The sequence below is a fragment of the Jaculus jaculus genome, chromosome 1 (genome assembly GCF_020740685.1).
Source record: "Jaculus jaculus isolate mJacJac1 chromosome 1, mJacJac1.mat.Y.cur, whole genome shotgun sequence".
Taxonomy (NCBI): Eukaryota; Metazoa; Chordata; class Mammalia; order Rodentia; family Dipodidae; genus Jaculus; species Jaculus jaculus.
Window position 1 is genome coordinate 331,807,303 of NC_059102.1, and position 13,757 is coordinate 331,821,059.

Genomic DNA, 13,757 nt, shown 5'->3' on the forward strand with positions numbered 1-13,757 from the left:
CACCACGCCCGGCCAGAGTTGATTTTTTTTTTAAATTTTTTATTTATTTATTTGAGAGTGACAGACACAGAGAGAAAGACAGATAGAGGGAGAGAGAGAATGGGCGCGCCAGGGCTTCCAGCCTCTGCAAACAAACTCCAGACGCGTGCGCCCCCTTGTGCATCTGGCTAACGTGGGACCTGGGGAACCGAGCCTCGAACCGGGATCCTTAGGCTTCACAGGCAAGCGCTTAACCGCTATGCCATCTCTCCAGCCCCAGAGTTGATTTTTTAATGAAAGGTTTCAGCAAGGTGTGATGGCGCACGCCTTTAATCCCAGCACTACGGAGGCAGAGGTAGGGAGATCATCATGAGTTTGAGGCCACAGCAAGACCCTACCTTGCATCTGTCCCCCCACCAGAAAAAGAAAGGGTTCAGTATATACTTGAGCACAGGTATTAAAGGAGGCAGAGTCTCACTGGAAAAAGAGCAGGACACAACCAAGAGTGGGCTGCTCAGGAGAGAGTTGCACATCAGCATTTTATTAATTGCCACATGTACAGTTTTGGAGGCTTCTGAAGTTGCATTGTTCAAAGGGTTTAAAAGACTGAATAAAAGTGCTTGGATTTATTCTTTAGTAAACAAGATGATAGGGTGTGTGCACTGAGCTACATACCCACTCCCCTGGACAAGGTCACAGGCTGACCAGAGCAAAACATGTCAAATGGCTAAAGGAATTCTTACTCTGTTACAAGGAAGATAAGACTTGCTTTCTTTTTAAAGTTTTTTAAAATTCATGAGAGAGAGAGTGCGCGCATGCCAGGGCCTTTAGCCACTGCAAATGAACTCCAGATGTTTGTGGCAGTTGGTGCTGAGGAATCAAATCTGTGCCATCAGCTTTTGCAAGCGTCTTTAACCACTGAACCATCTCCCCGGCCTTAAGACATACATGCCTGTGGTAGTTTGAATGTGCGTCCCCCATAGACTCAGGTGCTTTCTTGAGCGTATAACTTGGCAGCTGGAGAAGGTGTCACTGGGTATGGATCCTGGGGTCCAGCCCTAAGGTCTCCCTGGGGGTGGATCTGCTTTCTAGCCCAAAGGTGGGCAGAGAGGCCTGAGCGCTGACTGGGTCCCTGTTGCTGCTTTTGGTTTTTTCTGGCTGTGTGGTGGTTTCTCTCTGCTTGAATCTATGAAAGGGAGCCAGCGTCTTCTGCCACTGATGGAACTTCTCCTGGATCTGTAAGTTTGAAATAAACTCCCTCCTCCCATAAAGAGTATCTGGTTTAGATGTCCATCCCAGCAACATGGAGCTGTCGTCAACAGTGCCTTTAACGAGCCATCTCCCAGCCCCGAGATGTGTGTTTGGATTATAAGCTCAGATCCTGATCCTATTTTGGAAACTCTTGATGCCCAGCCAGTGGCATGAGGGGATCCCTTCTCTTCCATGTTCTTTAATTTTCTGTCTTTCTGTCCTACCTTGCCTTCTTGGACTTGAGTCGGCACCACACAACGCGGATGGTGCTGTGGGCAGCTGTCATAGAGGACCTGCCACTACCACAGCCACACAATTCCTGGCACTGCTGGGGCACAAGTGACACGACTTGGGCTGGTCTGAGTTGTGTCACGTGGATCCCATGGCCAAGGTGGCCCCTTTTCTGTTCCTTAGGGCAGTGTTGCCTGTGGGTGGGGCTGACACTGTTGCTTGCACCCTGTGTGTCTGTCTGTCCATCCTTCCTTTCTGTTGTGACACAAGCCACCTTTGTTTTGTTGTTTTTTGTTTTCGAAGTAGGGTTTTGCTCTATCCCAGGTTGACCTGGAGTTCACTATGGAGTCTCAGGGTGGCCTTGAACTCATAGCAATTCTCCTACCTCTGTCTCCCAAGTGCTGGGATTAAAGGCGTGTGCCACCATGCCTGGCCACAAGCCCCCTTTCATGGTTGTGTTTTATTTAGAGACACTGCTCTCTCCTGGTTTCCCTTTCGTCTGTCTCTTTCTCAGTATCTAGCATTTTCTGTACTTCTGCTGGTTTGCTAGGCATTGATTTCCTTATCTTGTCTATGTGCTCTTCATTCCTTTTTGGTGGATTCTCAGCTGTCTTGGTGTTTTGGTCTCTGCCCTTATACTTTGGACACCATGTCCTTATCTCCAGTTTAGAATGTTCTTTTGTGCTCACCCATAACTACTATGTCAGTTTATTTCTAAGTGCTGGGACAAAATACCCAGTCAGAGCAGACTAAGAAAGGAAAGGGTTTCTGTTTACAATTTCCAGGGAAGTTGGATCCTGGTGGGGAAAGTGTGGCAGGAGTGGGAGGCTTGTGTCACGTCTTCACATCAGTAGGGAGGAGGTAGCGAGAACAAGCAGGGCTGGGCTGCAGTGCCTCAAGGCCCGCCCTGGAGACTCTTCTTCCTCTTAAAGGTTCCATTACCTGTCCTAACTGTGCCAAGTGTTAAGTGTTCAAACACATGTGTCTTTGGCAACTTTTCACATTCAAACTACCACAACCTTCCAGCTGTCCCCTGGGTGCTGCCTTGACTTCAGAATGAAGAACATGGTAGCCGGGTGCTCATTGGCACTCTGGTGGTTTCTTCTTGCCTTGAGCATCTCCTCAGCATCACACCACTTTCATTCCTTGTCTCTCATGTGGCAGGGCCCACTTATCCTACACCCTCAAAAACTGTTTGCATGATGAATTTGTTACTTATTAAAAATCAGTTGCATTGTTTGCTTATGAACATGCTTACGAGCAGAGTTGATTCCACTTAACAATACTATGTTACCATTCTGTCACCACACTATTATATCATATAATGCAATCATAGTTACCACACTGTTGTATCATATGACACAGTCATGGCCACCACACTGCTGTGTCATGTAATGCAGTCACAGTCACCACAGTGTTTATGGTCCATGTAAAAGTATCTTAGCCACTACAGTGAGTGTCATATCCACTCCTTCTGTTTCCCTGTGTTGGGCACTTTTATCCCTTTGTGACCTTTATTACAAGTAGAGAGACATTTCCATTAGTGCCACCATGAGTTTCTAGGACATAGGTCACAGAATTCTGGGAAGAAGGTTAGGGAACATGCAGGTCTTTTGTTTACCATGGAGTCCACAGGACCCATTCAGTTTCTCTTAGTGCTTCTGCTTTTCAGCCCCAACCCATTTCTTTTTCTTTTTTTAAAATATGTTATTCATTTTTATTTATTTATTTGAGAGTGACAGACAGAGAGAGAAAGAGACAGAGAGAAGAGAGAGACAGAGAGAGAATGGGTACGCCAGGGCCTCCAGCCACTGCAAATGAACTCTAGACGCATGCACCACCTTATGCATCTGGCTAATGTGGGTCCTGGGGAATCGAGCCTTGAACCGGGATCCTTAGGCTTCACAGGCAAGTGCTTAACCACTAAACCATCTCTCTAGCCCAACCCCAAACCATTTCTATTTAGACTTGTGACTGAAAGAGATTGTTTTACTTGTCAGAACATGAAGAGGAGCTGGACCGGGAATTTGAGCTGGAGACGGACACGTTTTTCGGAGGACTTAAGAAGGTATAGTAAATAAGAGGAGAACTGTCTGAGTGCTCAATGTGTGGCCTTAGTTTTGTGTTTGGTACTGACCCAGGAATAGAATAGTGTTCAGGGACAGTTTGGAGTCTGTGCCTTTCTATTGCAAAGGTAGGAGTGTGTGGTGCTGGACTGGGTGCTCCCCTCAGGCTGTGTCTTCTTGTCCCCTGTCTCCTCTTCAGATACCAGAACCCTGTAGTTTTAGCTATGGTACAGCTCTTGAAGTCCCTTCCCCACTGTTTTGACAGGGTCTCATGTAGCCCAGGCAGCTCTCAAACAGGTTATGTAGCTAAAGATGACCTTAAACATCTGCTCTTCCTGTCTCTATATCCCAAGTACTGGGATTACATGATAACACCATGCTTGGTTCATGCAGTGTTGGGAGATCAAACCCAGGGCTTTGTGTATGCTAAGCAAGTACTTTAACAACATCCCACCCCCCCCTTTTTAAAGTTCTTTGAGGTAGAGTCTCAGTCTAGCAGAGGCTGATGTAGAATTCACTATATAGTCCCAGGGTGGCCTCGAACTAATGGTGATTCCCCTACCTCTGCCTCCTGAGTGCTTGGATTAAGGGTGTGTGCCACCACGCCTGGCTTATTCCCAACCTTTTTAATTTAACTTTTAAATTTAGTTTTAAGGTGGTATCTTGCTATGTACCCAAGGCTGGCCTTGAACTTGTGGCAGTCCTCCTGTCTCAGCCTCTAAAGTGCTGGGGTTACAGGTGTGTACCATCATGTCTAGCTTTTGGAAGCCCTTTTTGAAGCATTAATGTCTGTTGTTATATCTGTAATTATCTGTTGGAAGCCAACGTGGCTCCTGTACCAAATGCTGCAACTGGGTGGCTGCCCTCCTTCAGCCTGTGCATCCCTTCCAACCATGCTGCCGCTGAGCATGTGGGGATTCCTCCCTTCCGCAGGGCACTGCCATGGTGGCGCCAGCTCCTTTGTCACCTCTTCCTCTTTGGAAGCAGGCAAGGCACTGTCTGCTTCATCCCAGCCTTGATGCGACTATACCACTGTGTTCTGGAGATGCTGTGGTGGTACCAGCCCCTTCCCCCACCAGAATCTCCTTCCTGAGCTGCTTCTCATTTATACCCCGCAGTTACCCAGGACCTCACTTCACTGTTGACTTGGGCTGTAGAGACCCAGGGCCTTACTCAGGTTTGTTTTTCTGTTCCAGATGTTTTAAAAATGTTTTAAGTCGCTGTTTATTTCTGCTCTGTATAGGGTACCAGATAGAGGTCCAGGCAGTTGGTATGGGCTGGTTTGGGGCATAAAATAGCCCTTCACATTCTAAATATCTTACTTCATGATGGATGTTTCGAAGACAGTCATTTCCGCAGTGGGCGCTCTCTGTCCTGGCTGGACAGCTGCAGGCCTTAGACTTGTGACAGAGTGACTTTAACTGTGACCTGCTAGGGTAGCTTCTCACTTCTTTCAGCCCTGGCTGTCTGCAGACATTATGCCAGATAAAAGCTCATGTTGTCTGGGACTAGCCGGAGTGCCTTGCTGTGCATGGTGTTTCTTTTGGTTTGAGCTGCTCCACCCACCTGGATGTTTCCATGAGAAACTTGATGTAAATTGAATCTGCTTGCATGTTTCTTATTTTTGTTAGTCCTTTTCAGGTTCATCAGGGTGAATAGGGTCAGAGGGCTTGAACTTGCTCCCGTTACCATGGGAAGGGGCTAGGTGCCCTGGAGTTCTCCACTTAGAGAGAAAATGGCAATCGTTGGTGAGTGTCTCAGATGGGGGAGCTGAAGCTGTTCTGCCCTGGGGATCTGGACACTCCTTGATCAGTGTCCCCTTCTTGGAGACCATAGCAAGTGGTGGGCAAGCTAGTGCTGCTGTGGTCCTCATTCTAGTCACAGTCACAGTAAGATAGTAGTCGGTGTGGTTGTACTTGTCTCTAGTTCCCGCCTTCAGGAGGCTGAAGAACGAGGACCGTGAGGTCACATCTCCAGCAGAGAGGAAGGGGAAAGTGAGCTGAGTGTGGCAGGTGACATGTCCAGGCCCACCCACAGTTACAGACTTCCTACAGCAAAACTCCGCCTCCCAAACCTCTACAACCTACCTGCTCAGTGCCACCAGATTGGCATTAATGTGAGATGGTTTAGATATAAAATGACTCCCATTAATATAAACCACCACCACAACCTAGGAGACAAGGCTCTGGGTGTGTCTGTGAGGGAGTTTCTCGATTAGGTTGGTTGAGATGGAAAGACCCACTGTGAATGAGGGCAGCCCCATGTCAGAGGCTGGGGTCCTGGACTGAATATAAAAAGGAGAAAGTGAGCTGAGCACCAGCCTTCATCTCTCTTTGCAGAAGCAGCTTAGGCAAGGAAAGAGTACAGTTCACCTGCAGTTCCAAAGGTAGTGTCTGCCACGGTGGGAAAGCATGGCAGGAGAAGCAAACTTGTATCACATCATCACATCAGCAGAAGGAAGAACGAGAAGTGCGAGTGAGGGAGGAAGGGCAGAGAGAGATTCATGAACGCTCATGCTCAGATTCCCTCTCCTTTTGATACTGTCCACCCATGGAATTAGAGTGGGCTCTTCCCACCTTAATTAAGCTAATTTAGAAAACCCCTTACAGAAATGCCCAGAGGTTTGTTTCCATGGTGATTCTAAATCCCGTCTGACATACAACAAGAGTAATGTGAATGCAGTGTGACCAGCTGCCTCTCAGCCGGCTCTTACACTGCAGACCTCAGCCGGCCTGTCGCCATGTTATGGAAGCACTGGTTGAAACTGAGGATGGACTTTGTGCTCGTGCTTCCTGATGCTTCCTCATTTCTCTTTACCTCTGTGCTCAAGTCCATATTGAGTGCTGGGAACTGTGTCAGACCATACAAAGTGGGTTCCACCTAGTATCCCCTCGTAAGGACAGACCAACAATACATAAGTGAACAAAGACAACAGTCATGGATTGAGTTGTGTGGTGTGAAGGGGTATTAATCAGTTTTTCATTGTTATAACAAAACACCCCCACAACATGCTACTTTATTTAGAGAAAGGGTTTACTTTGGTTCACAGTGCTGGAGGTGCAAGTTTGAGGGGGCCTCATGTGGTGATGGCCTTATTGGCAGAGTCCCAGGGTGGCACAGGGCATCAGCTGCCAGGGAACTGTCTGCATTCAGTCTCTCTTGCAAGACAACCAGGAGATGGATGTGGTCTTGCATGCCTGTAATCTCAGAAATTGGGATACTGAGGTAGGAAGATCATTGAAGTTTGAGGCCAGCTTGGATTATAATGTGAAAAACAACACACACACACACACAGAGCCACATCAGAATTCTGTCAGAGGCTCCACCCTAATGACGTAATCTCATCTTAATTGCTTTCTGACCCCTCTCCCCCCACAGACACCATAGGTGAAGCCTCAGGGAATCCAACCAGGTCCAAATCAGCAAAAGAAATAAATGATCATGTGATGGAAGTTGTCATGGATTGGGTCATATGCCCTATTACAACAAAGTTATTTGTACATTTTTATTTTGCTTTTCAACCTTTTCCCCATGGTGTCTCCTCAGCAGGTTTAGAATTTAATTACAGTTATATCTTTTGTGTATTTTATTGAGTTTAACTGTGGGGAAGAGTGACTGCATTGAAAGATAAGCCCAAGGGCCTGCAGGTCAATGCCATGGGGACCGTGTCCACAGCCACAGCAGGGGAGACACCATGGACGCCAGATATCGCATGCTGCTCCTGGGGGAGGAGCTGGCTGCACTGAGCCTGCAGAAGTGGGTTTCATGAGATCGAAGAGTCACGGGACTTGGTGGGTTGATGGTGAGGTGACTCCAAGGGAAGCTTCATTTGGCATGCCAAGGAGCAGATCCTCCGTTTTGGGGATGTGAGGGATTGGATGACAAAGCCGGAGTCAAGAACACACTTAGGTCTTCTCTCTTATGTGAGGACTCCAGTTCTGGTGGGGAGCTGGTGGGCGTGTGTGCACAATCCCTTGTGGAAAGTTCATATGCCACAGAGCCTGTGCCCAGGCTACTCTCCTGGCCTGAGAGTGAATGCTGTCTGCCCACCCTCCTGCAGGCTCCAGAGGCCTCCTGTGGCAGTTGGGGCTGGTGGTCTTTGTGTAGCCGGGGGTTGAGTGCAGCCCCTTGCCTCATCAGCACATGCGGGTCTGCCAGGGCAGTCAGTTCCCTTTCCCCTTCTCCCTTCTTTCGAGGCAGGGTCTTTGTAGCCCAGGCGGGTTCTGAACTCTCTAGGTAGTCTAGGCTAGCCCTGAACTTGAACTCTCTAGGCTAGGCCTGAACTTCCGATCCCCCTGCCTTGACTTTCAAGCGCTGGGGTGGCCGGTGTGCACCTCCTCACCTGGCTGCTGCTCTCTTCCTGCTGGGCTTTCCTCCAGTGACGTAGGAAAATGACGTGGGAGCCGCCTCACGACCACGTTCCCTGGCTGATGCTTAGTCAGCTGTCGGGTCTGAAACAGCTTAAGTTTTTTTATTTTTTTACTTTTTGTTTTTCTGAGGTAGGGTCTCACCCTAGCCCAGGCTGACCTGGAATTTGCTATGTAGTCTCAGGGTGGCCTTAAACTCACGGCGATCCTCCTATCTCTGCCTCCCGGGTGCTGGGATCAAAGGCGTGCGCCACCATGCCCGGCTCAGCTTAAGTTTTACCTCTGAAGATCTAGCTAATTTATACATGCTTATTTATTTTAATACTTTGAATAAAACCACCAAATACGTATGCTGTCAAGAAGAGTGCACACTGGGTAAGAGGTCTTGGGAGGGCTGGGCTGGGGCTGGGCTTACTGTCAAATGCCAGGCTCAGTCTCTGCTCTCTGGGCTGTGAACATGGGGCACAGGTGAGACAGTGTGGAAATGACACAGCCAGCCATCCTCTGATGGAACTGGCTATGAGTAACTTCAGCTGGATTGCCTCCAGTGTGGGGGCTTGGAGGCTGGGAAGGAGAGGGAGGAAGGGAAGGTGGGCCTGTGGCAGGGTTTGAGAGGGGTGGTTTACCTGGCTGGAAGGCTGAGCATGAGGAGTGAGTGAACCAAGGCAAGGGTAGGCTGTGAAGGGCTTTGGGGCACGTGTGGAATGTGGGCTGTGTCAGGGAGCAGTGGACAGGGTCTCAGGAGTCCTCCTCCTGTTCTCTGTATTTGGGGGTCAGAGCTTCATGTAGCCCAGGCCAGCCTTGATCTTGCTTTCACAGCAGAAAGGGAGTGTGAGGCCCAGGCTTTGGAAATACTGATTTTTAACTTTGGTGTCATTTGATTGGCCATGTCTGGGAAGTAGCTTTTGGGACAGGTCTTCCAACGGGTAATTCATGCCTTTTGGAGGTAGGGTTCCACTTTAGAAGATGTGTTAAAGTGAACGCACACACAGTTCAACAGAGGGGCGTTAGCAGACAGCTCAGAGTGATGGGACAGGGCTTACTTACGCTAGTGAAGGCTGAATTCACCCACTTGGGGCTGACATTTTGGGAGACATCATGGCTCCTTTTCTCAGTTCCTTCCCTCAAAGTGGTGCCTGTCAGCATTTTTAGAGGTTATTACCTCTTAAAATAATGAAGTGACAGCTGTTAGTCCCTGCTGGAAGGAAATGAGACCATGAAGTTAAGTGTCAGCTTTGGGAGCACGTGGGGAAGGAAGGGGTGGAGGCCACCAGGGAATGACAGTAGCTACTCGGAGTGAGGCAGATGAAGGATATTGCATCAAAACCTTACTCCCATTTCATGAAGGTTTTACAGGGCTCCTTAATATTTTCAACCTATTTCAACCTAGGTCTTATAGTGCAATGAAAGATTCCAACCTGCAGTATCTTAAAACCTACACTATAGAAAGGAAATCTAAAGACCTCTTTCAGAAGGCTATTGTCTTACTTTGCAACACTATTGTAAGCCCTGCCAAAACAAGGCCTCAAAAAATTGACTAAGGACTCAAATTTGTTCCTCTCCACGGAAATCTTTAGTAAAAGGCGAAAGATTTATACGATTTGAAGAGAAACCAGAGTATGCCACCATATCTAGGAGTTCTGTTCACCAGTCACTGTGACACCTAACGCACTGATGGTGGCCCCACAGCAGCAAGAGCTACTGCTGCTCCAGGTTGTCTGTGTGGGAGACTGCATAAACATGTCATTCTTTGAAATGTGCAGTAGAAGAAAGAAATGTTGGTTTAAAGTTGAAGGATTGTGCTATGTGCAAGGCACTATGGGTATGCAAATGAGAGGTGTGACTCCCACATACCTTAGCAGTCACAGCAAGTACTTTGAGCCACCAGTAGGGGGCAAAGCAGAGGTCTGGGGGTTGGATTCTAAGCTTAGTTCAGCCATAGGAACTTGGCTTTATTCATTTTTGCATTGGGACTCTGAGCGTGATTTCCATTTCATTTCTTTTGTATTTTTTCCTCTTATTTTCTTCAAACTCTCTTTCTTTTAAAATCAGTGTACACTTACTGAAGTCACAGCAACAGTACTGAGAAGCCCTGTGACCCTCCAGCCTGCTCTCAGTGTGGTGTCACATGGATAGCCAGGGGGACCTTCTGACTCAGGAGCTCGGTGTGGCTTCTATCCGCCTATCATGCAGGCCGCATGGCTTTTCAGTTTCTCATTTGTGAATGAGTATAGTTGTGTGCGGTTGTGTCGTGTGTAGATCATGTTACTGTTACTATAGTAGGCATAGGGGCTCACCTGCCTTCCCTGAGACAGGGTCTTCCTATGTACCCAGCTGGCCTTGAACTCATGATCTTACTGTCTCTACTTCCCTAATCTTGGATTAAAGATGTGGGCTAGGCACGTTCTCTACCAACTGAGTTACATCCCCAGGTTTTTTTGTTTTTGCTTTTGAGACAGGGTCTCCTATAGCCTAGGCTGTCTTTTAACTCACGATGTAGCTGAGGGTGATCTTGAACAGCTCACCCTCTTGCTTCTGCCTCTGCCTCCCAGGTGCTGGGGTTGTGAGTGAGCACATCATGCTCATGTTGAATTTCATTTTTTAAACGTTTTATTTATGGGGGGTGGGGAAATGGGCATACTATGGCCTTCAGTAGCTGCAAACAAACTCCAGATGCATGGTCACCTTGTGCATCTGGCTTATGTGGGTCCTACTGGGTCCTTTGGCTTTGCAGGCAGATAACTTAACTGCTAGGCTATCTCTCCAACCCTGAATTTCATTTGTTTTTTTTTTTTTTTCATGATTCCTGACATGAGAATCAGCTTTGTTCATAAATGACAGCTTTTTTTCTCCAAACACTTTCTATAAAATACAGTTAGTGTTTTCCTAGTTTGAAGAGTGTAAGAATAATTGTGTGTGTATGTGTGTGTGGCATTTAGTATTTGGATTGGATAGTGTGATTGTGTTCTTGGTGGCTCCTGTGTTAGAAGCGTGGTCCTCAGTGTACTGATGTCAAGGGTGGCGTAGCTCTTCAAGTGGGTCCTTCTGGAAGTTTAGTAGGTCACTGGGGGATGTCTTCAGGGATTGACTTGGCTCTCTAGGATCCTAGTTTCTGTGGTTTCCAGCTTCATCTTGCTTCTGTCATGACACTATCCACCTTGAGGTGCTCACCAGAGCTGGTCTAAACTGGGAGCTAGATAAACATCCTTCTTTATCAAACTGCAGCTTTAGGACAACAGGACAACAGGACAACTATGGATATATAAAGTGGGGAGACGAATCCATCCACATCATACCAAGTGTATATAGTTATTACGTGGGGTGAAGAATCCATCCATACCACACCAAGTGCATATGTGGGTGTGCATTTTCCAGTGTGCTCTGTCGGAACCAGGTGGGAAGAGTGTTGTGATCACAGGATGTTGTGGAGTTCAGGTTGATCGCTAGGTCGCTGATATTCAAGGAAGGCGTTCATGTTGCTTAGGTTCTTGAGATTTAACAGTTCCTTCTCCAGGCAGGGGAGGTGGCTCAGTGGGTAGGTTGGCCTCACAAGTCTGAGGCCCAAATCTGATGTTTATCACCTGCATAAAGATGTGGGCATGGTATTGTGCATCTTCTATCCCAAGGCTGGGAGGTAGAGACAGGAGGGTCCCTGGGAATTGTTAGCTAGCTAGTCTAGCTGAATCAGTGAGTTCTAGTTTTCATTGAGAGACCCTTTCTCAAATGTTTTCTCAAAAACTTAGGTGGAAGAGCAATAGTGGAGGATATGCGATGGTGGGTTCTGGTATCCACATACACGTGCTCACCATACGCTCACATGCTGAGAGTGAGGGTGCTTGTCTCCCTTTTTAGGTCACTGTCCCCACCATGTTGTCTCCCTCTTTAGGGCACTGTTGCCATCATGCTTGCTTCTTATTCACCTGTGCAGGACAGCACGAAGGTGTCAGGAAATACTTAGCTATTTATAGGAAAAGATATATTTTATTATTTTATTAGGGAGAATGTTTTATTTTGAAAGGAGAATGGAAACTCGTGAGCACCAAGCTGATTCAGTTCTGATTATTGTAGGGAGACCAACACAGGAGAAAACTTCCAGCAGTTGTTTGATGAAGCATTGGGCCAAGTTCATTCAGAGAGCAGCGCCTTTCAGTCTAGAAGGCCTTAGAAGTTGTCTTCTGCACTTGTCTGGAGATGGATAGGCCATCAAGGCAAGTGTGCCACCTCGGAATGTGAAGAGAAGCGCTACGATCTCAGGAACCCAGGCACAACGAAGCTTAACTCAGAGTCGTTAGGGATTAGAAATGGTCTCTAAGCGAGACACATGCACACTGATGATATGTAGGAATTTGAAACACAATGAGTATTTGCTATTTTTTAAATAATATGTTGGATGTGAAGGTAAAGAAAATGGTAACTAATCTTTTAAAATTTTTTATTTATTTGACAGAGAAAGAGGGAGAGAGAGAAGGGGAGAGGGGGAGGCAAAATGGGCACATGCCAGGGCCTCCAGCCACTGCAAATGAACTCCAGATGCGTGTGCCCCTTGTGCATCTGGCTAACATGGGTCCTGGGGAATCGAACCTGGGTCCTTTGGCTTTGCAGGCAAATGCCATCCTCCAGCCCTCTCCACCCTTTTTGTGTGAGGGAAGAGATACAGGAATAGATGATGCAGACTGGTAGTAAGGCAGGCCCTTTTCAGTTGTCTTGGAATACAAAAATAAATGTGCGTGTGTTCTAGTGTAACGCCACTGCCTTCGCTATTGAGGGTTTGAACACTCTGCATTGATGTCGCTGCTGTTTCCTTTCCTTTCCTTTTCCTCCAAGAACAGGCTTTTTCCACGGTGATATTCTTTAATGTGACTTATGTTCGTTGGGCTCCTATTATGAAAGCAGATGCTGGCTTCCAGTCAGAAACCATTCTCACTGTGTGTTCATCAAGGTCTGTGGCAGACAAAAGAGCCCTCTCCAGTCATTTCAGAGGAGAAAGAGAAGCATGGCAGGCTGTTAGGATGATGGAGGGCCTACAGGGTGACTCTGAGTTTCCAGCTGCTGCTGCCCAACTCCTGGGAGCCTGGTGCTGTGGACCAGAAGGAGAAGCAGCCCTGCCCAGAAGCTGTAGCACCTTGGACTGACCGTCCCTGGAGCCTCCAGAGTGGCCGTTGCCCTACCACCCAGGGCGTCTGCCACCTTGCTTCCAGAAGAGCCTCACAGCTTTCATTATGTTCTTTTACCTTCAAAGTCATGATGGGTTCTTCATCAGAGGTGAAGCCTTAGGCAGCCAGGTGAGCTGCAAGGAATTCTGGGATATGTAGTCCTCCACCTTCTAAGGTAAAGCTAGGCGGGGTTGGGGTAGCGATTAGAGAGCAGGTGCTTTGTTCTGAGACTACAATGGTTGCTCTCAGGTAACATTTTAGAGGGTGACGAGCTTTCTAAATGTGAGGCTTCTTTTAAAGCATGGGCTCACTTCTTTTCAGTCCAGCATCTGGAACTTTCTCATCCTTCTCCTTTTCCTTCTCTTCTGCATGTTCATGTGTAGTATTTGTGGTGTGTGGTGCACACATGCATGTGTGCATATGCATGGACATACTGTGTGTGCATGTGGAGGCCATAGGAGAACGTTAGGTGACCCCTCCGTCGCTCATCTGCGTGTTTCCTCGAGGTAGCGTCTCTTAGAGAGCTCGCGGTCTGTCACGTTCACCACTCTGTTCAGGAACTCGGGGGGTTCCTGTCTCCAGCTCTCTCCTCCCGGCAGGTGCACTGGTGTTACAGAAGCTCCCCATAGACTCCACTTCTATGGGGCTTGGGGACTCAAACCCAGGTACTCAGAATTGTGCCACAAGCATTTTATCCACGGAGCCATCTT

The 13,757-nt window shown here is 47.7% G+C and overlaps 1 protein-coding gene and 1 non-coding gene across 5 annotated transcripts in view; one reads left to right on the forward strand and one right to left on the reverse strand.

The window, feature by feature from the left end:
• The window catches only part of Hhat (hedgehog acyltransferase), a 407,044-nt gene that overhangs the window by 58,644 nt on the left and 334,643 nt on the right, over positions 1 to 13,757 (forward strand). For 3 of the 4 annotated variants that reach the window (XM_045141567.1, XM_045141568.1, XM_045141566.1), the window contains exon 3: positions 3,462 to 3,529. The exons of the other annotated variant lie outside the window; for it this stretch is intronic. In XM_045141567.1, coding sequence (XP_044997502.1) covers positions 3,462 to 3,529 — 68 coding nt within the window. The remainder of the gene's footprint in view (positions 1 to 3,461; positions 3,530 to 13,757) is intronic. 4 annotated transcript variants of the gene reach the window in all.
• On the reverse strand, positions 9,400 to 9,515 carry LOC123458079. Its single transcript, XR_006635379.1, has one exon. It is a non-coding gene; the product is annotated as a U5 spliceosomal RNA (small nuclear RNA).